We start from the raw sequence: 27,771 nt of genomic DNA, 5'->3' as shown, positions 1-27,771 counted from the left end.
GTTTTCTTTAGTATACTAAACTTCTCTTTAGTATATAGTAAAGTATACTGTACTAAGGTATACTAAGTATACCATAGTCACTCAAAATTAGTGATTCTTGCCTTCCTGGATATTAGTCCCTACTACGAATAATATTTTTATATTAAATCATGAATTGTGCTCTACAGAAAGCTACCGAGATGAGGGTCATATTGCACTAGGCTTGCCGTGTACACAAATCAACTTCAATAGTGAGTGACGAAACCTGGACAAGAAGAGGGGAAAGAGCTGGGCCACCCTAGTTAGGCCAGAACGTTTCACCGGTAACATTAGCGAAATGTGAATATGAACACACTAAATATCAATTGATTCAAGCCTTCCCCCACTCAACATCTGAACCACCTGTGTAGTTTTGTGCTTCTTTATCAAGTTAGTCTATGGTGCATTTGTAAACCCAAACCTTCTTTTCAATACTACTTAGAAGACAGCAAGGCCTGTAGACCACTAAAAAAGAGTTGGTTTTGGAAGGAAAAGGCTTAGAAAAAGGTGGAGAGTGGGGTGGAGGGAATTCTTTGGAAAATAGTGATGAAGATAATGCTAAGAGGGAGAGAAAAAAGTGCCAGAGGGATGAGGAAAACTAAAGGTAGGGGAGAGAAGTCAAAGGCCTGCTTCATTCAGATCCAGGGCCACAAAGCTGCTGCAATCCACCTGTGAGGCCATCATGGTAAATGGCTGCAGTGTTCACCTCGTCTATCACAGAACTAACACATGAATTCTAAAACAATATGAAACTTCTAAAACAGGCCACCTCTACTCTCATAAGCATACCATTATAAAAGATGTCAGTAAACAAATACACCTTTATTGCGAGGAAGAACAAATAGCCTTTCTCAGTCTTCAACTTCTTCACCTAGCCTATTTCATGTCCACTAATAGGCCCCTGAAATTCTCCTCTCTGTTACTGTACTGGGGGTGAGTGAGTGGATTGCTTATCGAGGACTCCGAGCCATAAATATGGCGACACAAAAGGCAATTAAAAAAATGTAGACTGCCCCTCTCATTTGCTTGTCTATAACAAATACTGCTCATCAGTTATATAATTTACTAAGTAAAGAGAGAGAAGAATGAAGAGGAGCAGGATAGGCCTTCAGTGACAGAGATTTACAAGAGAGAGGGACAAGGAAGGAAGAAAACATACAGAGAGAGAGAGAGAGGGGAAAAGTAGAAAACCCACAGGCTCTGATATAAACAAAGAAGCTCAAAGACGAAGATATGTAAAAATCTGATTCTGTTTCCATCAATCCCACCTTGTGTTGTTTTAAGATAAAGCTGCTAAAGATTTAATATTGTGTTGATATTCTCAACTGAAAACTTGCACGGAGATATGACACCTTAGTGTTTCCTAGATGGAATAAAACTGGAGGTAGAATCTACCCTTGTCATTACTTAGTGGCTTCTCTTCCCAGCTAATTACTCTTCTGTCCTCCTTTTCTATGCCCCTTCCTCGTCTATCCTCCAAATTCCTATCCCTAGCCTCTGTGTCACAAAGGCAAGCATGGTGATTGCCTGGTTTGTCACTATATGCCTAGGGGTCATCACAGAACCTGTCTACAGAAAGGTATCTAAACTTCTGTTGAATCAATTAATTTTACCTTCATTCCTATGGTGAATTCTTCTGTAATAAACTGAGACTATCTAAGTTAGCAACTTTTAAGTCTACATTTTGAACAATCTCTTTACAACAGAGCTACAAATTCTAACTGTCCAGAAATGAGCTTTGATTGCAAGTCCAATATTAACCTTGTCCAAGAAAGAAAGCCATTTTTCTCCCACGTTGGTACTCTTTAAATATTACTTAATTTCCTTCTGTTCTCTCAGGCTAAAAATCTTGCAGCCCTGTTTTCTTTTTGCCTCATCTTTATGCCCTATTCAATTGCCAAACATACCAGCTGTATCTTTCCTCTGAAAGGTCTGGCAAAGTTGTCTCTCCATTCTTACCGCTCTAATCCCATTAGCTCATTAGCAGTCTCAATTAAGTCCTTTGCTAGATTTTACTGAAGAAAGTAATCTTGTCCTTTTTAATATAATTACTTACATGTCTGGATATAAATGCTTTCTATTTGTCCTTCCTTCCTGTTTCTACTCCTTTTTCTTTCCTTTCTTGCCTTCTTTTTTACAGTCATTCCATTTTCCCCCTTTATAAGCTTGTGACTTATACATTATTCACTCTTTTACTGCTTACCCTAGAGATTACAACATGCATCCTTGACAATACTGGGACCACAAGACACTTTAACCTCATCTACCCCATATTCCTTTCATGTACTACTGTTGCCATGTAGTACTTAAAATTTTAATATATTTTGAATATCACAATACATTATTTCTTTATACAGTCAAAATTCATTTAGATTGACCTACATATTTACCCTTTCTAGGCCTCTGCATTCCTTCCTGCATTGCCAAATTTCCACCTGAGAACATTTTTTTCCTTCTACCAGAAAAACATTATTTAGTTTTTCTTTTAGTAGGGGTTTGCTTGTAATGATTCCTATAAGTCTCTGTTTGTCTTTGCCTTTATATTTCACCTTCATTTCTTAAGGATATTTTCACTAAATATAGAATTCTAGGTTCACGTTATTGTCTTTTAGCACTTTAAAGATTTCATTCCATTGTACTCTGTTTCTTTGAGAAATCAGCTGAAAGTTTTAGTGTTGGTCTCTTGAAGGTCATATCCTCTAGCTACTTTAAAATCCTTCATTTTATCTTCAGGTCTCAGCATATGTTTGTGTATGGCTTTATGTGTATTTATCTTGCCTGGGGAATCATAGTGCTTCTTGAATTTGTGGCATGATATCTTTCAACAGTTTTGAAAAACTTTTATCATCTATCTCTCTTTCCTTTTCTTTTGGGTCTCCAATTACAAATATGTTGGACCTTCTTATCTTACCCCATATTCCTCTTAGATTCTTTTCTGTATTTTCTAAACCTTTGTCTCTCTGTGCTTCAGTCTAGATATTTACTTCTGATCTCCCTTCCAGTTCACTAACTCAGCTGTGTCTAATACGATGTAAAACTCAACAACTGAGTTTAATACAGTTCTAGAATTTCGATCTTTAAATTTCCATTTCTTTGCTAAGATTATCACTCATCTCAATGAATTCCTTGAACATGTAGATGATGGTTATTTTAAAGTCTGATAACTCTAATATCAGGATTTCTTATTGGTCTGCTTCTAATGTCAGTTGTTTCTTTTGGTTTTCAGTCATTCTGTTTTGAATGCCTGATATTTTTTAAATAGAAAACTAAAAATTGTAGAAGAAAAAGGAATGAGTAAATAAGCACATCTCAAAAAGTTTTTCTGGTAAAATATTTACTGAAATCCTTCACTTATGCATAACTTCAACTAACCTAGTTGCATTATTTTAAAATGACAACTCAAAGTCCAAAGCTGCATTTTTACAATTCAAAGTTTAGAGTTTAACAGGAACTTTCTGGTTCCTGTGAGTAGGCCCTTCCTTTCACGAGGGGGAAAACAAAAAGTAAAACCTTAACGAGTATAAGAAGTTGGCTAACATTGGTCTGTGAAAGAATACTCTCCTAGATACTAGTCATTAAAATTGTAATATCCTGCTTATATTCAAAATGGGCTGCTCATGAGAATGAGAACAAAATAAAGCTTTAAAAGAGGTACTTCTGTGTAAGAGAACCTTTGGTTGCAATTCTTTGACCTTTTTTGCATCTTGAATTTTTTATCACAGATACAGAAGACATATTAATGCTTTCTTATAACACAACAACATTAAAGACCTTCATTTTTTATAAAGATTATTTCCAAAGGAATTCACACTACTCTTACAAGGCACCTTGTTAGTATATTTTCTGCTTGAATATCACTTTTTTCCAATCAATACTAAAGTAACTAAATATATTACTAAAGTAACTGTAAAGTAAAAAGAGCTCACTCTATAAATCATCCCATCTCTAACAACTTCTGCCTCCACTGTCCAACCCACAACCTGTTACTTTATTGACAAAAAAATTGTGCTTTGCTATTTGTGACAGAATAATGCCTTTTAGCGATTGTATATTTAGAACAAAACTTTCCTTTTAGCAAATGACAGTGTCATTCAGTGCTCAACTGTCATGTGCTACTAAGAGTGAGGCTAAAATATACCCATGGTTATTTACATTTAATAAGATGTGATATCTATTGGTGGTATATTTGAGATTGAGCTTTTGAATCCCTGCTGAAATAGCCAAGTTTGTAGCAGAAGGAGCTCAACTTTTGACATTTTATTTTCATAAGCTCAGCAGAGTCGATTCAAATTTCTAGATGGGAAGAACAAGTATACAAGTACTTTATGTAAAGGTAGAGAAGGGACTGGGGACATCTGTAATCTTGATTTTTGAGGGGAGGAGGAGGTGAGATCTCTTTCAGGTGTCAGAAACAGCAGGGATTATAAAAAGTTCTGGCAACATTGACTCATTTGTATAATACAAATTATCAGGAAGGGGCAAGCATAGGAAAGAGTTAATTCAAATTGGGAATAACTATCTGAAAATGGTAAATATATAACAACTCATTTCTTAGAGGACTCTTCAGCCCAACCCATGAGATTATAGGGAACATGACTACATGCTTTGTTAGCCAGATGTTTTAGTATGACAACACCTGCAGGTGGAGAAAGGCCTTGAGTTTGACATCCATGCACAACAGCTTACCCACAGCATTGTAGAGAGGCTCTCCAGTTAACTTGTCCCAGACTACAGTGGTTTCCCTCTGGTTACTGACACCAATAGCTTTAAAGAGAAAGTTAAACAGAAAGGATTAAAAAAACAAGCAGAAATCTGAGGATAGTTCTCATTTTTTTTTTTTTTTTTACAGGCACAACTAAACATAAAAATTTGAAAAAAAACATTTGGAACGTCTGTAGTGGTATTGAGTTGATTTTCTTTGACTGGCCCAGGAAAAGCGAACCACCAATGTCAACTACTTCTTTTTCTTTCTACAGACTTCTTCCTGCTTCACTACCAGCACACCATGACATGGACCCAGATCAATAGCCAAATGAAAGACTCGCAGGTTGCCTTATAAACAGGGAATGCAATAACTTCCCAAATTTACGATACCCAATTTATCATGCTGAGGAGACCAACAATAACCTCATTCATTTATTTACTAACTGCCACAAGAAATTTCCCTCCATGTGTGTGTGTGCACACATGCCTGTATTTTAAGAAAATAGTCACAGATAAAATCCTTCATGCTGGGCAAACTCATATTATGCTTAGTTAGAAATTCAGTTTTCTTCATGTATTTTAATAATATGTTACAAGACATAGAGTTTGAGGGACTCCCCTGGTGGCAGAGTGGCTAAGACTCCACGCTCCCAATGCTGGGGATCTGGGTTCGATCCCTGGTCAGGGAACTAGATCCCACATGCATGCCGCAACTAAGAGTTTGCATGCCACAACTAAGGAGCCCATGTGCCACAACTAAGGAGCTGGCGAGCCACAACTAAGGAGCCCGTGAGCCGCAACTAAGACCCAGTGCAACCAAACAAACAAACAAACAAACAAAAGACACAGAGTTTGAATCAGGCATAAGTACAGTATGTGATGGCAATTACATTATACTAACCTATATACAACTCAAGGGCTATAGTTACAGTAAGTTACTATAAGTAAAATACCATTCCATACCATCTTATTCAATTCGGCTTGATTTGGCTAAATTGGAGGTTCTCAGACTTGGTTGTACATTAGAATCAACTGCAGAGCTTTTAAAAAATACTGGTGCCCAGGCCCTGACCCAAATCTTCTGATTTAACTAACCTGGGGTAGCATCTGAGCATTGCTATTTTTTCTTAATACTCCCCAGGTGATTCTACTGTGCAGAGTTGCACACACTGGGCTAAAGGATGGAGCTTTTCCACAGTTTAAGATTAGGACAGACCTTAAAGACTACATAATCAACCCATCTTATGCTCAAATCTCTGGAATTGCCTGTTACGTGACCATTCAGACAGCACTTCTAGTGCAAGATACTCACTACCTCTCTCCAGGCAAACAAATCTCTACTTTACAGCTTTGCTATTTAAAAAGAATTCGTTTCCTCATCGCTTCCACCTATAGATCTTTGCTACATTCTTTGGAGATAAAAAGAATAAGGTGAATCCTTCTTCCACATGTCAGTCTTTCACACTTGAAGCAGCTATTCTGTCCCTCCAGGCTTCTCTTCCCCTGTCTAGACTAAACAGCTCAATGTCCTTCCACTGCCCCACCTCCATAGGGCATGGTTTAAAGTCCCTTCACCACCTCTCCTAGGAACATGCAACTATCTGTCCAAATTACTCAAGCTGTACACCCAGAATAAGACATACTAGGAATGTTCTGACCAACAGAGAGCTGAAGGGGACCAGCAGCTCCCTTGTTCTAAATAATCTTTATCCAACGCAAATATACTTACTTTATTTAACACCTTTTCTAGAGGTATAAAGATGAATGAGATTCTACTACCAGGAAACCTAGAGGCATAGGGTAAAAGGAAGAGATTTGGGGGTGTTTTTTAAAAAATAGAAGGCCAAAAGGTCTGTAGGAATAAAGGAAGAGAAAGGAGAATGTGGGGGGAAAGGGGTCTGGAAATGAATGGGACACGGTCCTGATTCTTGTAGTGACAGGAGGGGATGGGATTAATACACAGGTGGAGGGAGGAGCCTCAGTAGGGCGGAAGGCTACTGCTTCCCTTGTGATGGAGGGAAGGGGGCAAGAGAGCCAGACATTAAGTACTGGGACAGGAAGTTGAGGAATTTAGACCCCAGAGCCTCAACTTTCTCTGTGAAGTAGGGCGCAAGGTTATCTGTTAAAACAGGGACTGTGAAGCTTGGGCGCTATTCAGTAGAGCTCAGGCTCTGAAGCCAGACTGCTGGGGTTCAAATTCCAACTCCTCTGCTTCCTAGCAGCATGATCCTGGGTCTCAGTTTTATCTTCTGTAAAATGGAGATGATAAAAGTTCCCATCTTACAGGGTTACAAGAAGGAAAACCTAAGTTAATGCATATTAAAACAGTGCCTGGGACATAGTACCCACTCCATAAATGTCACTTATTGCTGCCATTCATTGTCATCATTGTTACACAGAGACTGGAGTACCAGTTGCAAAGAATGGGACTGAGCTAAGTGGGACACATAAAGGAATTCTCCAGCAGCACTGTGGGCACAGCAGAGGCCAGAGACCTCGGCAGGACCTTGGCAATGGTTGTTAAGGTGGAGTATTGTGAACGTGATATGTGACAACTTTACAATGAGGGCTCACAATGAATTCATGGTCTACTAAACTCTCCTATTCTTCCCCACTGCATTAATTTCCCATTAACTAGCTGGCTGCTTCCTTAGTTGCAATCCTGGAGTTTCTTTTTTTTTTAAATAAATTTATTTATTTTATTTATTTATTTTTCGCTGCGTTGGGTCTTCGCTGCTGCCCGCGGGCTTTCTCTAGTTGCGGCGAGCGGGGGCTACTCTTCATGGCGGTGCACGGACTTCTCATTGCGGTGGCTTCTCTTGTTGTGGAGCATGGGCTCTAGGCGCGTGGGCTTCAGTAGTTGTGGCACGTGAGCTCAGTAGTTGTGGCTCGTGGGCTCTAGAGCGCAGGCTCAGTAGCTGTAGGCGCACGGGCTTAGTTGCTCCGCGGCATGTGGGATCTTCCCGGACCAGGGCTCGAACCCGTGTCCCCTGCATTGGCAGGCGGATTCTTAACCACTGCGCCACCAGGGAAGTCCCAATCCTGGAGTTTCTATTCTATGTCCTTCACGCTACCTTTCTTTATTGGCTCATTCTAACTGGTATTCAGAACATTATCTAGAGCTATTTCGATCTGATTCATTAGTTACAGGTTTCACTCTAACCACTTCTTCTTTCCCCTCTATCTTAATTTGGTTCCTTCGTGCCAAGCAAAATTGCTTTTCTTGCAGACAATCAAAGTCCAGTGAACCAGCTTCTCAGGATTCTCTTCCAGCCACAAACAAGTCTAGTACCGGTTTCTCCCGACACAGGCCTTATGCATTGCCTCTGAACTTCTGAACTTCTAATTGTGCTAATTTCTTGTCATTTTTACCCTAAAATCCTCTATGTTTTTCTATGTTTCTTAAAGAAAACTTTCCTGACTGCTAATCCCAGCACATGTGCTTCTCTTAATAGTTCCTAATTTTAATTCCTTCTTTTTCAGAATAACATGTTTAGGCTTTATAATCCTCCACCCTAGTTCACCTACCACAAGAGCAAATGAATGTGACATGCAAGTCTTTTAGCTACAGATACTAAAATCACTGGACAATATAAAACCCAACACGTTACTCTCGTATCTAGTAGGTCCATTCTTCATCCATATATTCGTTTTCAGGGGATTTTTTTCCTCAAAACTGAGTGTCACTAGTACAATTAACTAGTTAAATGCTATATTCAAAATCTGGTTAAATTTTCCTTAATATTGCCTGTGAAAAGTTATAATCACAGTTAAGAAAATATACTTAGAAAAAAGCCTTTGGAAATACTCCAGAATGTTATCATTGTTGTCTTGGTAGAATTATAGATGACATGCACAGTTATTTAAAAATGAAATTATAATTTCTAATTGGAACACATTTCTGGAGAAAACAACAACAACAACCCAATAAACGCACATAGCAAAACAATATGAGCCCCAGAGGAAGGCTCTGGGACTACTAAAGGCGCCATTGGGAAGAGGTGGAAAGCTTCCATGTCTGGCAGACGTGTGCTTGTGGCAAGTTATACCACTTGCAAGGGAGATGTGGCCATTGCTGGGAGGCCCTTTAGGACAAAGAGTGCCTTTCTGAGAGGCCGAGTCTCAGAGGCGAAGGAAAGGTGGGTGGATGTGTTGGCTAGGGCGAGGCAGTGGGTGTGTGGGCTTCGCTGTCCTCTAAGGGTGTGAGAACTACTGTCTAACCTAATCGCTGAGGACTTGATGCCCTCAACTTTGTAACAGTGTATGTTGTATTTTGCTTGTATCTCATGAGGCAGGATGAATGAGACTATCTGGTACTGTAACTCTTTAGAGTTTGTATTTCCTTCAGTCCAGTGACAGGCAAACAGAGCGGCCCAGCTCTCTAAGCCAAGATGGAAAGAAGCAGCCTATTTACTTGTCTTGGGCTCACGTGAGCTGTTAAACTGGAAAGTGAACTTTAATTTTGGAGACACTGTTCATAGGGACCTGAAATCGACAAATTTTGGCAGATGAGGACAACTAAAACCAATGAAACAGGAGTTTGCCAAAGAAGTACAACCAGCTATGATGAACTCAATGATTACCAGGTAAGATGATAAATGAATCACTCTTTAGCTGGAAAAAACTCATTTCTTTGCCACTTTGGAACCAAAAACTCAAGTGGTTTTTGAGGTTATTATCAGTGTGGCTCAGGAAAGAGAGCACTGGACCAGGAGACAGGGCAGTTGTGCTTTCATGTTATACCACCACTAAATAGCTACACGACCTGCAAAGGGTCCCTGTTCTCTCATTTGCAGCTAGGTCTAAGTGATGGAAGATCCTTTACAGCATTAGGGTTCTGTGACCTAGAGCTCTATATAGGCAAGCAAAAGCTTGGCCCTTGACAGTGCCAATTCAATAAATTATCTGGGAAAAAAAATTTTTAACACAACTGGCCTGGTATGGAGGGGCTTGTGGAACGTTCTCTTCCTTGGCCATAGGCTGGTAGTTGTTGAGAAGGAAGTGCTGGGTCACTTTGGTTCAGGTATGGGTTTCACACTGGCCAGACACAGAGGAGCGTAGAGCAGAGAGCTGTGTGCTCAGTATTCTTACAGACAGTGCAAGTGGAAGACAAGTGACCTGGACTGGAGTTATGTGTCATCTTCACGAACACCACAAAAACAAGAGAAAAAAGAATGCCACCTGAGTGGGTCCAGAGGGCCAACATGCCGCAGCCTACCTTACCTGAAAGGGAGGTAGAATGAGGTCAAAATCATGGCCAGTGGCTCTGGAATCTACATCCTGAACATGGCATTCCGCCACCTAGATTATTTACATCACTGGTAATGGATATTTCGACAACAGAGTATGCTACTGAATGCCTCTTACATGTTTACACTGTTTAGACCATGAAAGCTGTGAGGACAGTTCAAGGAAATTGACCAACAATCACTTTGACACAGGACTCATCTAAAACTTGGTGAATGCAACTCTAAAAGAAGTTTGAAGTACTTCACTTAGATGTAGGGATAAAATGAAGGTAGGATATTAAAAAATTGTTAACAAAATATCAAATTGTACATGGGTATTTCTTTTAAAAATCTGCAGTAACAGAAATATCACTGTTACAATTTTCCATTAATCTGTGATTGGATTAACATGTTTCCCCCATTGGACACTGGCACGACCCTATTTGTGCTCCACTGTTTCCCTAGCACACCTAGCACATCGTAGGCACTCTGAGTTTGCTGAATGACTGGTTTTGATTATACTTAGCCTTTTTTTAAGTGAGTCTTATTTATACAAATAAGGGAAAGTCTGAAAAAAAAATCAATGTTTCAACACAGGAGTGCTGGTAAATTTCAGAGCCAAGATGACGTGAGTTAAGGAACCACCACCACCACCAACTGATGGTTCCCCCTATCTACAGTCAAATTACCTAAGAAAGAAAAAAAAAGTAGCCCTTGAATGATGAACTTGAAAAATTTAAACTCTAAGGAGATGGCAATTACCACATTATGCTTCCACCCTTTACACTAGTAGCATATCAATTTTAGATGACTGGGTTATTTTTTTTCTCCCTTATGAATGATGCAAAGCCAAATTCAGGTAGATATTCTATTTAAACTACTAGGAATTAAAGGGAGATACTTGTAATAACCTAACACTCTCAGACAATTATTTAAGGGAGATTTCAAAAGTGAAGTGCTTTGATTTCTAACAACCTCCCCCCTCCCCAAGCTGTTCCTTATTCTAGTCTTTCTCTCCCCAGTAAAGGGCATCCCTGTCCATCCAGGAGCTCCAGCAAAAACCCCAAGCCTCATCTGTGACCCATCCCTTCCCCCACCCTGCTACTCTCTCTGCTACCCTGACATCCAATCCATCAGCAAGTTCTGGCCCTTTCTCCCCACCTCCACTGCTACCACTGTCAATCAAGTCATCGTCCTCTCTCTCAGGACTTCCACGGCAGCCTCCACACTGGTCTCCTTGTGTCCATACTTATGCCTTTACTGTTCACTCTCCACACTGTTCCACACAGCAGGCAGGAAGTTGTTTTTAAACTGCAAGTCAGATCCTGTCACCCCCTATGGCCTTGCTTAAAGTCTTCTCATGGTTCCCTGTGATACTAAGAATAACATCCAAACTCCTAACTGTGGCCGACAAGGCCCCATCCACTTCTCAGATTTCAGTTCCTTCTGAAACCCCTTACCCACCCACCCTCACCTGTCACCCTTCTTCCACTGTATTTTTGACATGCTGGCCTTCTTTCTGATCCAGGAATGGGCCAAAATTATTCCCACCTCAGGCCCTTTGCATGTGCTGCTTTCTTTTCCTGAAACATTTTCCCCCCAGATATTTGCATGGCTGGCCCCTTTTGGCCTTTGACACCGCAGCAAAAGTGTCACCTCCTCAGAGAGGACTTCTCTGGCCTTCCAATCTAAAGGAAGCCTCTCTATGCACACTGTAGCATATCACTGGGTTTTACTTTCTGTATGGAACTTTATCTGCATCTGAAATTAGCTGGTACTTATCTGCTCTTATTGTTGGTCTCACCCCCACCAAAATAAAAGCTTCATGAGAACAGGGACCTAATCTTCCTGTTTATTGTTGTATCCTCAGTTCTCAAAGAAATGCTTGCCACTGCATGGGCACTCAAGTATGTGCTGAATGAATGAATTTAATTGAGATAATCATATACAGAGTAAAATAGTAAAAATACCTTTTATGTTGGAAATATCAATATTGAGCTGGCCAAGTTTCTCACACGTTTTCTCTATACACTCATAGACAGAATGCAGAATTTCCTTAGGGTCCTGCTCCACCCATCTTCAAACAAAAGAATGTATTTCGTTAGTCCACAAGAGAGCAAGACAGATATAATTTATTTCTCTAGAGATGTTCACTTATGAGGGAGTGGCTGCATAAATTGAAGAAAATCAGATAAGCAAAGCGTACCCAATATTCTAAAGAAATGATTTAAAGAAGAGCCTATTTACTTTACATTTTTTATTATTCTTCATACAGTAATTAATCATTTGAAAGGAGGTAAGTAATACCAGGCCACAAATAGCAAATATTCTACCTATTTTTAAATTATTTTTCAAATCCAATAAGAAACTGGTTCCCCAATTCTTTATATTCTGTGGGTGTGATGAATTCTGATGTACTATCTTTATGTTTCACTAGTCATTAGTCATTTTTAAACAGACTAGATATAGATATTATTCTTTTGATACATTGATTTCCTCATTTACTTACTTATATATTTGTGTATTTATTTATTTATGAAGTAAAACAAATTCTAAAAAGTCAAATAAGTATACTAATCTCTTTTGTCATTTTATTTCCTAAAATGTTTTGTTAGAATTTAGGGAAAAAATTTACATTCCTTCCAATAACTATTTCATGTAGACAAGTGATTGGTCCCAGTTTTCAGACCCAATCCCAGTGCAATTGTGGTTAAGGTACAAGGACCTCAGAAGGATGAATGGCTCATAATAAATGAAAAGGAAGAATACCTGGGAGAAACAAATGGCATACTTTTTCTACGCAAAAGTAGAAATGACACAAGTTAAAAGAATCCTATGCTAGAATCTGGAAGTAGCAAGGGAATTCCAAATGCCTTTCTTCTCTGCCTTCCTCAGGCCTGCCTGGCTTTCCTGAGCTTTGAGTTCTGTCTTTAAATTCTCTTTTTCCAAAACCCAATCTCCTTCCACATATTTCTAATTTTTGTCCCTCCAAGTCTAGCTGTTCTCTCTCTAAATTGCACTGGGATCAGGCCTGTGGACGGTCATTCTAATGCTGCTAACATATCAATAGCTTTTATTATTAAACAAAGGAATTCTCTAAAACCTAGGAGAAAATTTTTAATGGAAAATTTGGTAAGACACTGTTTTCCCCCTCTTTCTTAAATTGAAGTAAATTTTACGATGAAATGAACAGACTGAAAGCACACAATTTGTTGAGTTTTAACAAATGTATATACCAATCTAACTAACACCCCAGTCAAGATATAGAATATTTCCATTGCTCCAGAAAAGTTCTTTCATGCCTCTTTCAAGTCAATCCCACACTCCACAGGCAACCACTTTCCGGATTTCCATCATCCTAATTAGTTTAGCCTCTTCTTGAATTTCAGATAGAGCCACGCAGGATGTATTCTTTTGTGGCCAGCTTTTTTCACTCTCCAGGATATCAAAGAGATTCAACCATGTCATTGCATGTATCAGGTCACTTTTGAAAAACTGTCAAACAGTATTTCATTGCTATCATTCTACTGATGGCAGACATTTGAGGGGTTTCCAGTTTGGGCTAGTATGAACAAAGCTACTATAAACATACATGTAGATAAGTCTTTCTATAGGCATATGCTTTCATTTCTCTTGGATAAATTCCTAAGAGTGGAATGTTACAGATGTATGACTAATTTTATAAGAAACTGCCACACAGTTTTTCAAAGTGGTTGTATTATAAATATCAAATTTTAAATAAAATACTGTATAATATATGTATATGTACTATATAATACATATATATAAGTAGTAATATCACAATTACTATATATGAACATTATTCCCCAAAAGGATGATTTTAGTATTAGATAAGATATATGAATGTTTTTTTAAAAACATATCTTTATTTAAGGAAAAAATCCTTACATGCAAATCAGCAAAGCAGCAGTTTGGCAATGATGGAGACACAGAACTAAATGATTTCAAAGTCAACGTGGAATTTCTGATATCTAATACTCCTTTGCTTTATTACTTTATTATCGCTTCCTTTTGTCACTGAATTCCTAAGCCATCAATCATCCACATGTTTTTGTTGAGCTACCAAGTTACTGCTTCTTTTTTTGACTAATACCTATCCCTCACGTCTTCTCAGGAGGGTGTTTGGTTAAGTTTACTTTACAAAAGCACAGGGCAGGCAGGGTGAGATGGACTAATAAACATGATGTACCTTTACATATGAAATTGGGAAACATACCCTTCTCTTGGAAACTCTTGTTTTATTTCCACTTGATGATGACTAAGTAGTTCGGCTGTTTTTGAATTGAAAACCTGAAAAATATATTGCAATATTAGGGTAAAAATGCAGGTAGAGAGCAGAGATGTTTAAAAGTTATTCAGCAACTGAAGTTCTTATTCACTGATAGAAAAATCATTTCAGATGAAATGCCTTACAAGATGTTCTACTTTCTCTTCAGATAGAATCATGTAAGTTATAATGTAGCTTCAGAAATAATAACTTCTCTTTAGATAAATGAAAATCTATTAAAGATAAAGCTAAAGAGGCAATTCCTCATTCTTTAAAACAAACGGTTCCAGGTGTAGGAAATTTAATACATCAACCAATTAATAGTATGGATTTCTTTTAGAGAATAGGAAAACCAAAAATAAAAGAGAGCTGGCCAAATGCTGATAGTGATAGTATAAGGTTCCATTCTGCATCCACCTTGGATGTGGAGACAGGAGTCATAGATGCCCAGGCAGGAAAGTATACTGTGTAAATTCCTTTGAAGGGAAGTGTAACAATGCGTCTAGCTCTTAGGAGAGGTAAGTAGAGCCATATCAGCAGGGGGAGAAGAGTACCGTGGCATCAAGCTGAGTGCTCTCTGTGACATGCTTGTCATGAATTGCTGACCCTTGATGATAAAACATTAAAACCAATGAATGAAAGCTACCAAGGAAGAAGTGCAGTACAAGCCTCCACAAATTTAAAACCACTAAAACAACACTTCTTAAAAACTTAGCAACCTTTTTTTCAGATATATTTATTTCTCACCTGGGTGTACCTATATTTAAGTATCAAATTACTTAGTCTTTCAGAGTAAGGATTCATATTTTAATTAAAACTAACTTCCAAAATCACTAAAATTGCAGCAGTAAAGTCACATTCAATTAAGAAAGTGTTTCCAGGCCTAGGTTTCCTGTGGGAGAAAATTACTTGCTGAATGCAGACTAACAAAGAAAGTAATAAGGGAAAACACACAGTGGGTGGGGTTGCTGCTCCCCTCCCTCCCCACTACACACATCATTTTTGGGGGAGGAAGTAATAAACATAATGAAAGCAAGAAGGCAAATTCTCAAGTCCTTTGAGGAGATAAAATATCTTGCAGGGCAAAGGTTAACTTGATACATCATAAATAAAAGGCACTTGGCTGACGCCCATGTAACAGCCCAGTAATTTACAACTTAGCATTGGGTAGGTCTCTAGGATGTCCATTCCAATTGTCCCATTTTATTTGCTGAAGCACCTCTAGGGCCTAGAATAGTGCCTGGCATAGGGTTTGAATCAATAAATATTTGTTGAATATCTAAAAAACTGTGGTCTATCAGGTACTTATTAGAAAAAAATTACTAAATAAAATGGGAAATGGGGACTTCCCTGGTGGTGCAGTGGTTAAGAATCCACCTGCCAATGCAGGAGACACGGGTTTGAGCCCTGGTCCGGGAAGATCCCACATGCCATGGAGCAACTAAGCCAGTGCGCCACAACTACTGAGCCTGCGCTCTAGAGCCCACGAGCCACAACTACTGAGGCTGCGTGCCACAATTACTGAAGCCCGCACACCTAGAGCCCGTGCTCTGCAACAAGAGAAGGCACCGCAATGAGAAGCCCATGCACCGCAACGAAGAGTAGCCCCCGCTCGCCGCAACTAGAGAAAGCCCGCGCAGCAATGAAGACCCAACAGAGCCAAAAATAAAATAAATAAATTTTTTAAAAAAATCACCAGTTCTGTATTCATCTCTAAGCCCAAATCCTGTCTCAGTTCCAGATTTTGTTTTTGGTGGGGGAGGGCAATTAAAAACTGAAGAAACAACTTCACATAGGAAAGGAATTCATCACAGTGCAGGCGCATAGCATAAACCCAAAAGATGTTACCACTACTGCTGCTACTACTACTACTGCTACTTATTATTATTATTATTACTACTACTGCTACTATTACTACTTCTATTATAAGAGGAGAATTAGAATTAGAAGTCATCAGCTCTATATTTACCATTGTGCTTAAATCATGGTCAATTGCAGATTTGGAGGAGAGGGACAGTTAAAAAGCTGAAGAAACAAAGAAAATTACTTCTATAAAAATTGTTTCAAAAGGACTTTCTGAAACAACACATGCCTTCTGTCTCAGCAGAAGGGGAGTAGTGGAGAGACGAAGACGAAATGCAGTCCTTACTAAGTAACTGTCTTTCACGCTTGCCTCACTCACCCTATGACTAACTCAGCCATCCCATCATAAACATGCATTCACTTCCCTCCCCATGTGGTTTCCCCATTAGCCTACTCATGCCATACTCAACTTTACTGTGTGATAAGTAAGATATTCTTCAGGAATATAAACTCCGTCTCTAAAACACTATGTAAATTTGCAGGACCTAAAATAAAAATACTAGCTACAAACATGTTACATTGCAAACTTGACCACAGAAGGCATAATGGCATCTTCCAACAAGCCACAGAAGTAAACACAGCAAATGGCATTATATTTTTCCTAAAAAAGGAAATTATATTAAATAGCATATTCATACATCTAACATAGCTATAGTTGCCAAATTCAACTTTTTCCAAGACCCCGCAAGTTCTCCCTTTCTAGTCTTTCAGTCCAAGAGTTGTAGTCAACACATCAAGCCCTGGAGGCCTCTCTCTGCTGATGTCTATTCATGTAATGAGCACCGACCAGACGCCAGATGCTGTATTAGGCTTTGGAGAGGGGAAAAAAAGACACCATTCTGCCCCTCAAGGAACTCAAAACTGAAGGCTCTGAACATTTACGCTTATGAGACAAGAGGACAAGAGAGTGTGGCAGCTCTCTGATGAGAACATGTTCTTGCCATGTCTGTAATGTGATGGGCAAGAAAACTAACCAACTTAGTGGGGGCGGGGAACACTAAAGAATCACAGTTACATTTATTATAAGAGGGGCCTCATTTGAGCTATGAGCCAAATTAGTTTTACCAAATTTACTGTTCATTAGTTCCTGGCCCTTAATGGGTGCCTAATACTTATGTGCTGGATACATAAATGAAAGAAAGAAAGCGGAAATCTATCCCTTAACCTTGAGCTCTCTAAGTATGATGAGACAACCGGGGTCAAGGCAATGTTTCCTGCCAAAATAAGCACGGAGCTACAATTCAAGTCATTCTTCATAGATGCTGGCTATTGGAACAAAATGGTTACGCAACCATTAGCCATGGTGACTACACCTAAGCCCTGCCCAGGCCCCGCTTAATCTGAGTCACAAGATGATCCAAACCAGCAGTACTTTTTCAAAGGCAACAATTTTTTACATATTGTGAAACCTGTGTCTAAGTACGTTTTTCTTGGTGAAGATTCATCTGTGACCATAATCAGAACTGGTAAATGGCCTTCCCCAGCCTCCCATCTTCCCTTCACAGTGCAGTCAGCCCTCCATATCCACGGTTCCATTTCTGTAGATTCGACCAGCCGCAGATCAAAAATATTTTTTAAAAAATTCCAGAAAGTTCCAAAAAGCCAAACTTGAATTTGCCCTGTGCCTAGCAACTATTTACATAGCATCTACGTTGTATTTACAACTACTTACATAGTATTTACATTGTGTTAGGTTTAAATAATCTAGAGATGATTTGAAGTATATGGAAGGATGTGCATAGGTTTTATGCAAATAATGCACCATTTTATTATATAAGGGACATGAGCATCCTAGGATTTTAGTATCCAGGGGGGTCCTGGAACCAGTCTCCTAGATACCGAGGTTTGACTGTACTCAGGTAGCTCGGGAGCCTAAGGCAGGAGGTGTTAGGAGGATAGTCTTCTGACTGTGACAGACCTAGACTTGAATCCCAGTTCCACGTTACTCTGTAACCTTGGGCACACTCTTCAGCACGGTCTAATCATCTGGGTAAAGGAGCTTAATAATACTACCTACATCATATTTATTATGAGGATTAAATGAGATAACGCTGGAAAAGTGCTCAATGCAGTGCCTGACACATTTCAAGTCACAACACATTCTAAGCCTTTGTTTTTTGGGGTTTTTTAAACAGTCAACTTAATGGGGAAAAAATAAAGTTACCAAATTAAAGAAGGAAGTTGACTGTTCAAGCTGAAGCTTTTGTCTTATGAAGAAATGGCTCCTCCTTTAAACCTGTTACACTAATTCTCTTTCCAAGAAGTTCCTACTCTGCAATCTGGGTAAACACATGCCAAGCCCAGTTCACTTTCCTATCAGACAAGTTGGAAATTTTCCTTTGGTACAAAACACTTGCATAGGGTCCCAAGATTTAAGTCTTTGACAACTAGAGGAAGAAACGAACATGTTCTAAAATTGCAGGTCCAAACATAAAATAGATAGCTACTGGGAAGCAGCCGCATAGCACAAGGAGATCAGCTCGGTGCTTTGTGATCACCTAGAGGGGTGGGATAGGGAGGGTGGGAGGGAGGGAGATGCAAGAGGGAAGAGATATGGGAACATATGTATATGTATAACTGATTCACTTTGTTATAAAGCAGAAACTAACACACCATTAAAAAAAAAAAGAAAAAAAAAAGAAATTAAGTAATCAAACATACCTAAATCAGAGAGTTTTAACATTTTTTGACAAGATAAAAAAGAAAACCAGATTTAAAATTCAGTTGACCTATAAAAATCTATTCAACAAATATGTATAAAGTGCTCCCTGTAGATACAACAGGTGTTCATTTGTCATGTTGACCAAGATATTTTAAGGAATACAAAGATGAACAAGTCTTAAAAAGGAGGTTCCTGCTTTCAAGTACAGCAGATATACAATAACACGAAGTAGGTGCTAAGAGCTATTAACAGATAAAAAAGAATGCTATAGGAAGGGGGGCGAAATTCTGACTAAGGGTTTGAGGAAGACTTCTACCAAGAGATGGCAGTTGAGTACAATTTGGAGGTAGAGTACAATTTGGAGGTAAAATTTGGAGTAAAATTTGGAGGTAGAGCACAATTTCAAGAAGCAGATATGGGAAATTTTCACAGGGAGGAGGCATTTCCCTTGGATGAAAGAACATGAATAAAGAAATCTTGTGTCCCTTATGGGAGAAAGCCAATATAGCTAGCATAGAAAAAGGGAAAAGAAAGCTTAGCAAGGTTATTGGTCTTGTGAATGTTGAATGAGATATGACAATTTAATGAATAATGGTCAGGAAATTATTTTAATACCTTTCACTCTATAAGCTTCCTTATGACAGTTCTTATCTGCTGTATTCTTTCCTGAGAAGGTAAGCAAATATTTTTGAGTCATAATTACAACATGGAACAATATGACTAGAACAACTCCTTGGGAATCACCTTGTGACTGAAGCACTTATTCAGCAAATCTATTATCTGTATTTTGTAGGGAGTGCTTTAGCAAACCTCTTTCCTTATAACCAAGGGAAAAAAAAAAAAACCCTTTCTAAACCATTCCCAAGTTTTTCTCTACTTCACACAGGATCCCTTCACACAGGTAGCCTTTTATCTACCTCTGAAGCTTTTTTGCATAGTTGTTTCTCAAGCAGCAGGAAACTTTATTGATCAACTTTTAAACATCATTCTATAAGCAGGATGGGAACCTTCTGAATGTGTACCTTAGCTTACTCACTGAGATCAAGCCACAGTAAACAGCACCCAACTTTTTTAAAGGCTCATGACACTGAACAACTGATTGTGATGATACGAAGTTTTCATTCCTTCCCCACCAATGCAGAAAGATGGCTCTTGGGCAACAAAATCTGAGGGACCAGGAACAACCTGCAGTAGATAAAGAAGATTGCTGGGCTATAGGGACAGCAACAGTGAAAAGTCAAAAGGAAGAAAGGCACAGTCAGGCTGGCAACTAAAAAGGCAGCCTACAGAGTTATGAAATATTTTACCCACTTTCATAGAGGGCGAAGGCTGCATAAACTTGAGAACAACTGCCATGTTTGGTTTGGCCCCTACAATCCATTAGGAACTAGCTGCCAACATTTAAGAACAGGAAGATTTCACTGAAAACTCTAGACTACCAGCTTTTCTTAAAGAATTTGAAGATCTGGCAGCACGGGGCTAGTGTTCCTGCCTGGCAGCTATAGGTTTCCCCTTAGCCTGAGTCTGCTCTCCAGTCTGCCCTCCTCCCTCTACCTGCCTGGCCCCTGCAGGCATTTGTGTGGGCAATTCTTGAATACGGCTTCAAAACTCAACCCACAGTTAGCGCACTGTCTTAATGGTCTTTCTTAATTTGGGAAGATGGCAGTAATGATTGTGTATTTTATTAATCAAATCCAGTTAGGCTAAGTTTCTTACTTATGATTCAGGATTACTTTATAGACACTTATATGAAAATAAGACATAGTGAAACCTGCCCTGGGTGATCAGAAGGTAAACAATGTAAGAGACGGTAGAATTATGTCTTGGCAGCTCAAACCAGGGTAAGTCATTAAATAAGAACCAAGCTAAAACTGGACTGAAGGCTTTTGACTTTAGACAAGAGAGATGAGTATCAACATGAAGGTACAAATGCAGGTTTTGGTCAAGTGGTCAACTAAACAGAGCTCTGAAAAATATACATATACTGTATGTACAATGTATACATACAGTATATATACATACTAAATAATGCATGAAAACATGATTTGAGACAAAGAAGTGAAGAGGGAGCTAAGTAGTCATTAAATATTTACATCAACTTGCCAGATTAGTCAAATGTCCACTGAAAGCATGGGCTCTTAAACAACAATAGTTTTTTAAAATTACTTTTAAATTATCTTACTGAAGTCAGTGCTAGATCACTTTAAGAGCAAGTTTCCTAATTGCCCAAAACAAATTAATCAGCAGAAAGTCACTTAAATAGCACTCCATTATGGCAAAACTCTGCTGTCAGACATGGTAAATAAAAAGAGAAGTAGAATTTCCCTGTCGCTTTATGCTGTGAAGCGCAGAGAGGACAGTCATCTTTGCAATGGGCAAAGTATCAGAACTGAAATTTACGAATCTTCGAAATTAAATAAAGATTCTGGTAAAAGCAGTGTAGTGTGACTTTTTCCTAATGTGCTCTGCCACTCGCCGCCCCGCCCCCCGCCTTAGCATTCTACCTTCTGCAATGTCTGTGGGAGAGAATGACAAGGCATCATCACGCTAATACTATATTCGTTCCACCACTCCAAAGGACGCTGTTAGGCTACCACAGCCGTGACACAGCTTCCCCCATCCAAGGACGTCCTGCCCCCGGCAGGCCAAATGCTTCTGGGGAAGACTGCAGCAGCGGTCAATGTGGCCACCTGTCCCTGGCTGCAGGCGGGCTGCTCTGCACGGACGCTCGACGAGTCCTAGCTCCCTTCGGGGGAGGAGTCCCCCCATTAGAAGGCGGCCTGGTTCCTCCTTCAAGGCCAGGGCTGCTCAGCTGAGCCGCGGGGGTCTCGAGAGGCCGCGTTCCCCCAGGCCCGGGCGGGGCAGCTCCAGCGTGGCAAGTCCCGCTCCGGGGCTCTTGGCCTCCTTCTCTTGCCTGGCGGCCGGGGCCCCGGGCCGTGGGAAGAACGGGATGGGGACGCGACACCCAGCCCCGGCGTTCCAAGGCTCCCGCCCCGGTTCATCACCTCCTCAGGGGCACCCCGGGCTCACCAAAAAGCGCGTCGAGCTGGTGCCCTGGTCCACTGCTCCCACCAACGGCCCCAAAACTGCTTTCTTCGCGGCTGCCATGAAACCAGCTTGGGGTCGGCGGGCGGTCGCGGCCCGTTTCCCTGGTGACGGCGGCGGGCGGGGAAGGGGCGGGCTGCGAGTCGGGAGGTCCGGGTGGCCGGCAGCAGTAGATGGCTCGGACCGCGCTCGGGCGGCCCCTTTACCGGCGCGGAGCCTTCTCACCCCGCCCCTCCAGCCCAGGTCCCGCCCCCACCAGCATTCCCCACGACTCCGGGGGCGGGGCGGAGGGGGGGGGCGCTGTCTGCCTGGCCGACCAATTACCGAAAGCGGAAAGAGAAGGAACATTCAGACAATCTGAGGTAGCTAGACGTCACGGGGGCGGGGCCTGGGCGCGGCGGAGGCGGTGGCCCGCGCGGCAGGTCACGTGGGCCCGGCGACCAGGCGGCCAAGCCGGCCAGGCCGGCCTGCCGCAGGTCCGGGGCTGAGGCAGGTGGTGCCCACGGTCAGGGAGCGTCTCTGGCCCGCGGAAAGGGCACAACCCTACCAGCGCCCTGGGGCTTCCGCTCGCGGATGGGTCCCAAAGTGCAGAACTGCTTGTTCCTCTGGTGGGCTGTGCAGAGCAAGACGTGAGTCACTCTTTGGACCGACCCTACCGGGCCTTCCCGCGCTTCCCACGCCCCGCCCACTTCCTGGTTCCTCGTCCAAGAAAAGAATAATCCCCTCTACTGGGACTGACCCTATGTAGTGTCACCTTCAGGAGCAGCGCGAATCCTTCGCCTTTGGAGGCTTTTCAGGGATAATGAACGAGGAAGTTCTTTCGGATTAGCGTTTAAGGGAAGCGTTCAAAATCAACCTTCTGGGGCTTCCCTGGTGGCGCAGTGGTTGAGAATCCGCCTGCCAATGCAGGGGACACGGGTTCGAGCCCTGGTCTGGGAAGATCCCACATGCCGCGGAGCAACTAGGCCCGTGAGCCACAATTACTGAGCCTGCGCGTCTGGAGCCTGTGCTCCGCAACAAGAGAGGCCGCGATAGTGAGAGGCCTGCGCACCGCGATGAAGAGTGGCCCCCACTTGCCGCAACTAGAGAAAGCCCTCGCACAGAAACGAAGACACAACACAGCCATAAATAAATAAATAAATAAATAAATAAAATTAAAAAAAAAATCAACCTTCTGGGGTCATCAGTAGACTATCCGGAAAGAAGTCGCCGGGTTCCTCCCTGTCCTGATGCGCCCTTGCTCCTCGCTTGACCTCAGTCTGATGTCCCCTCCCTCACACGCCCTTTTCCTCTCCCTCCGGTAAATGATGTGGACAGCAAAAGGAGAAAAGAGTCCTGCTTATTTGACCTTGAATTTACCTTGCTGGATTCTCTTAGATCCTATGTTCCAGGAGTTTTCAAACTCTGGACCGAGACCCAATGTGAGAAATAGCTTACAAAACAACCCCGGGCCTGTGTGCTGGTGTGTGTGTGGTGGTGGTGGGGGGTGTGCGTGCGCGCGTGGGCGCGCATTTATTTATAATTTATATAGTTACATATATATAAATACATTTTATACATTTTTACATATATTTTAAACGTTTCCAAAACAATATTTATCCTTCAATGCTATGCATTCTGTATCTTTTTTATTCTATTGCATATCATTTTTTAAAAAATGCTGGTTGAAAAATCACTAAATTGATTTTGTAAACCAGCATGCTCAATCAATTTCAAAAGCATTGTACTATTCCCACTCTCGCATTTTTTTCCACCCCATTTCCCCAATCTCTCACGGTTCTGGAACATCATTTCTATTTTTCCCCCCTCTCGCCTTCCTCTACACCACCTCACTTACTCATCTCTGTGTTTATAGTTTTACAACTCTTGCTCTGGAAGCAAATTTTCCTATACTCTGTCTAGAAATTGAATTCTAGTGTTCCAGATGAGGCCTACTTGTAGAGATGCTGGACTTGGTAACTACTGATAAACTGGCTTGCTTTAGGATAGGAGTGCAGATGAATCAGTATTTCTGAATTTCCTGGAAGAGGAAGAGACACAGACAGGCATACAGGCACATGTAAAGGCACTAGGCTAACTTGCCCCTAAACACCCTGAAAAACTTAATTGACTGAAATAGATAAGGATTTCCTTGACGCTAACAGGCAGTAAAAAGAAAGCCACCAGGCTTCCCTGGTGGCGCAGTGGTTAAGAATCCGCCTGCCAAGGGGACTTCCCTGGTGGCGCAGTGGTTGAGAATCCGCCTGCCGATGCAGGGGACACGGGTTCGAGCCCTGGTCTGGGAGGATCCCACATGCCGCGGAGCAACTAGGCCCGTGAGCCACAATTACTGAGCCTGCGCGTCTGGAGCCTCTGCTCCGCAACAAGAGAGGCCGCGATAGTGAGAGGCCCGCGCACCGCGATGAAGAGTAGTGTCCGCTCGCCGCAACTAGAGAAAGCCCTCGCACAGAAACGAAGACCCAACACAGCCATGAATAGATAAATAAATAAATTAAAAAAAAAAAAGAATCCGCCTGCCAATGCAGGGGACACGGGTTCGAGCCCTGGTCCGGGAAGATCCCACATGCTGCGGAGCAACAAAGCCCGTGCACCACAACTACTGAGCCTGCACTCTACAGCCCGCGAGCCACCACTACTGAGCCCGCGTACCACAACTACTGAAGCCCGTGCGCCTAGAGCCTGTGCTCCACAACAAGAGAAGCCACTGCAATAAGAAGCCCATGCGCCACAACTAGAGAAAGCCTGCGCGCAGCAACAAAGACCCAATGCAGCCAAAAATTTAAAAAATAAATAAAATAAATAAATTTATTTTTTAAAAAGTTAAAAAAAAAAAGCCACCAAACCTACCACTTTGATCCATTAAAAGAAAAAAAAAATCCCTGACCATGTTTGAACTTTCACACACTTTTGACTCTCAGATTCTAACAGGACAGCAAACTATTTGTTCAGCAGCATCATGTGATCAGAATTCAGACATTTCAGAAAAAGTGGGGCTAGACGTACACGAGAGAGTCTGAAACTTATTGATCTTGTGGTTCCCACAATAGTCTGTGTTCCACATCCTTATTCCTTTCACCAAAACAGAACTTAGGCCACTGAGGAAATGTGACTTATGCACGTCTCATCCCAGATGGAATCTGAACTATGATCCCTTCTTGTCTTAACATAGGCATTCAGAACATCTGCCCAATGTTCCAGAAACTCAAGATACTTATCGGACCCCTACCCTAAAATAACTCACGATTCCTTAAAGACAAATATTTCCTTTCTTGTGTTGGGTCAACTGTAATTCTTGAACAACCTTATGGCTTTTCACTATATAAGCCCCTGACTCTTTCTCTTCCCCAGAACAGAACCTGAATCTGTGTCTCCAGAATTGCAATTCCTAAGACTCCCACAAAGCTCTTTGTTTTGCAGCCTTGATACTGATTATTGATACCAAGGGAAGGGTCTTAAATGGCAGAATCCAGCTCAGCCTTATCTCAACTCCACACCCTAAATATTTACTCTGACTGTCATAAACCTATTTGCTTTTATCCTTTTGCAATCTCCCCGTTTGCCTGCCCTCTCTCATCTCTTTAAACCCCAGCTACACTCTGTAAACTTAAATCTATATAAATGTAAAAGTCAACCAATATATCTTCTGATTCCATTTTTCATACTATGATTGAGAAAAAGTAAGAAATAACTGTTGATGACAAATTAATCAAGGGACTTCCCTGGCAGTCCAGTGGTTAAGACTCCAGGCTTCCACTGCTGGGGGCACTGGTTCAATCCCTCATCGGGGAACTAAGATCCCATGTGCTGTGTGGCATGGCCAAAAACAAAACAAAAAAATAATCAATAATCAATCTAAGAAAGAAATGGAAAATTTTATTCGAGCCAACCTGAGGATTATAACCCAGGAGAGAGTTTTTTAGAAAGCTCTGAGGACTGTTAGAAGACACAGCACAGTTATGTTTTTGAGACAAAGGGTGATATGTCCAATGACATATTGACAGTTTGCACAATGCAGATCTGCACGTAGAAAGCTAGTAGTGGGTCACTCTGTCTCTTTACAAAATTAAGAAGGAATGTTATCTCCTAAGGAGGTCTGGTTAATGCAGATGCACAATACACACTAAAGAGGAGGGAGGAAGCCCAAACAGGCAGAGAATAATTTTATGTTTAAATTTTTCTTGTCTTGCCATAAAATATGAATTTAATTTCATCATAACAAAGGTCCATGTGAAGCCCAGAGTGCATAAGTGACTCGTCTGAGTCCTTCTGTGGTAGAACCAAGACTAGAATTTCCATCTCCTTGACACAAGCCTAGTGCCCTTTGATAGCAACCTGAGGAAACCTAGGAAGAGAAATGGATAAAAAGGAAGAAGGTAGGATGGTCCGCCTTGATCTCCCCAACGCCCATTGAGATTTGAAGGCAAAGTGGTAGAAGAAACACTGGATTGGAAAACTAAGCACCTTGGTCTTGTGTTGGCCCTGGCATTCAACACTTAATCTTCCTAAACTTGAGTAACTCACTGCCTCCCATGTCTTTCTTTTTTTTTTTTTTTTTCACACACACACACTGTATTTTATTTTTACAAGAGATAATCCCATGTCTTTCTTTTGCTTGTTTGTAAAATTGGGAAAATCACTGACGTGGGTGGGTTAATGTGAGACTGAAGTGACATAGTGTCTGTGAAAGCACTCTACAAGCAGCACAGTTCATCATGAAAGGCAAGATGTAGTCTCACTGGCAAGTGTGTTTCTATCAAAGAAATCCAGAGGTAAAGACCAAGGTCCTTCATGCAAATGATTTAAGTAGGCTGAGTCATCAAAAGCTCACTGTGAAATATTCCTGACTGGTAGAGCAAGAAATCAGTGTTAACTCCCCACCCACCCCTTGGAGAGTCTCTGGCTGTTTCACTTATTCCTCCTCTAGTTTTTCTTGTTCTTTAATTTACACAGAATTTATATAAGCAGAAAGGCTACATTTCCTTAGGGAATTTTTTTTTTTTGTCCAGTAGTGCTTCTTGGTCTTTCCATATTGGCCTGTCTTGTTTTTTCTAGTCTAGTCTATTTGAAAAGCTAGCCTTTCCTTAATCTCTCCCTGCTATTCTAATGATTACTTGGATATGGATTGATATAGATACGAAAAAAAAAAACCATAACATGGAAAGTTAGTGCTGGAAAGCATGACAATAAATGGGAGCAGCACTCCTTTATTTTACGGAACTGGGATGATTTAGGCAGATATACGAAGTGCTTTGCCCAAGGTAGCAGAGGAAGTTAAAGACAGATCCAAAATTTAAATATACTTGATAAAAACAGCCAAATTGGGCGCCTTCCCCTCTCCCCATGCGAACTGGACAATCCACTCACATGCATGTTAATAATCTAAGTATAACAACTTAATATTATGTATCACTTCATGCAATGTTACAGCTGTAATAGAGTTAGGATATGGCAGTAATTCTCAAACTTTACCTACATTAGAACCACCTAGAGGACTTGTTAAAACCTGGGCCCACAACCCCAGAATTTCTGGTTTAGTAGATGAGTTCTGAAAATTTGCATTTCTAACAAGCTCCCAGGTGGTGCTGATACTGCTGGTACAAGGACCACACTTTGAGAACCACTGTGCTATGGGTATGCTGGAATTTCTATTTTTCTAGGATTTGGCAGAACTGTGAGGTATGAGAAATTTGTCTTATGACTTATGTAGACCTTTTTGTCCCAAATGTTAGTTTTCTGCTAACAATCGAATAATCCACTTAGAATATTGGTAGTAAAGGTTCAAGGCAGAGATTCTCAAACATTAGTCTGTGTCAGAATCACCTAGGGCACTTGTTAAGGATTCAGATTCCTGCCACCTTCTCCCTACCCCGACCCCTCAAATGCAATGTGCGAGGCTCCTTGGTGCCAGGGATTTTGTCCTGATCATTATTATATCCCTAGGGTCTGGGTGTTCTATAAGTGAT

At 41.0% G+C, this 27,771-nt stretch overlaps 1 protein-coding gene across 5 annotated transcripts in view; it reads right to left on the bottom strand.

The window, feature by feature from the left end:
- The window catches only part of GK (glycerol kinase), a 69,517-nt gene extending 47,395 nt beyond the window's left edge, over window positions 1-22,122 (bottom strand). The window contains exons 1-4 of one of the 5 annotated variants that reach the window (XR_014258762.1): window positions 21,794-22,117; window positions 14,188-14,261; window positions 11,921-12,027; window positions 4,705-4,782 (exon numbers count right to left, since the gene is read on the bottom strand). Coding sequence is in view for 2 of the 5 variants with exons in the window: in XM_082446473.1 (XP_082302599.1) it covers window positions 4,705-4,782; window positions 11,921-12,027; window positions 14,188-14,261; window positions 21,794-21,871 (337 nt within the window). In the remaining 3 variants the exon portion in view is untranslated. Of the gene's footprint in view, window positions 1-4,704; window positions 4,783-11,920; window positions 12,028-14,187; window positions 14,262-21,793 lie in introns of all 5 variants that reach the window. The other 4 variants (XR_014258763.1, XR_014258764.1, XM_082446473.1 and 1 more) reach the window with 4 other exon arrangements.
- Between the last annotated feature and the right edge of the window lie 5,649 nt (window positions 22,123-27,771).

This window comes from Balaenoptera physalus, assembly GCF_965194825.1.
Source record: "Balaenoptera physalus genome assembly, chromosome: X".
NCBI lineage: Eukaryota > Metazoa > Chordata > Mammalia > Artiodactyla > Balaenopteridae > Balaenoptera > Balaenoptera physalus.
This window is presented reverse-complemented; position numbering and strand designations above follow the sequence as displayed.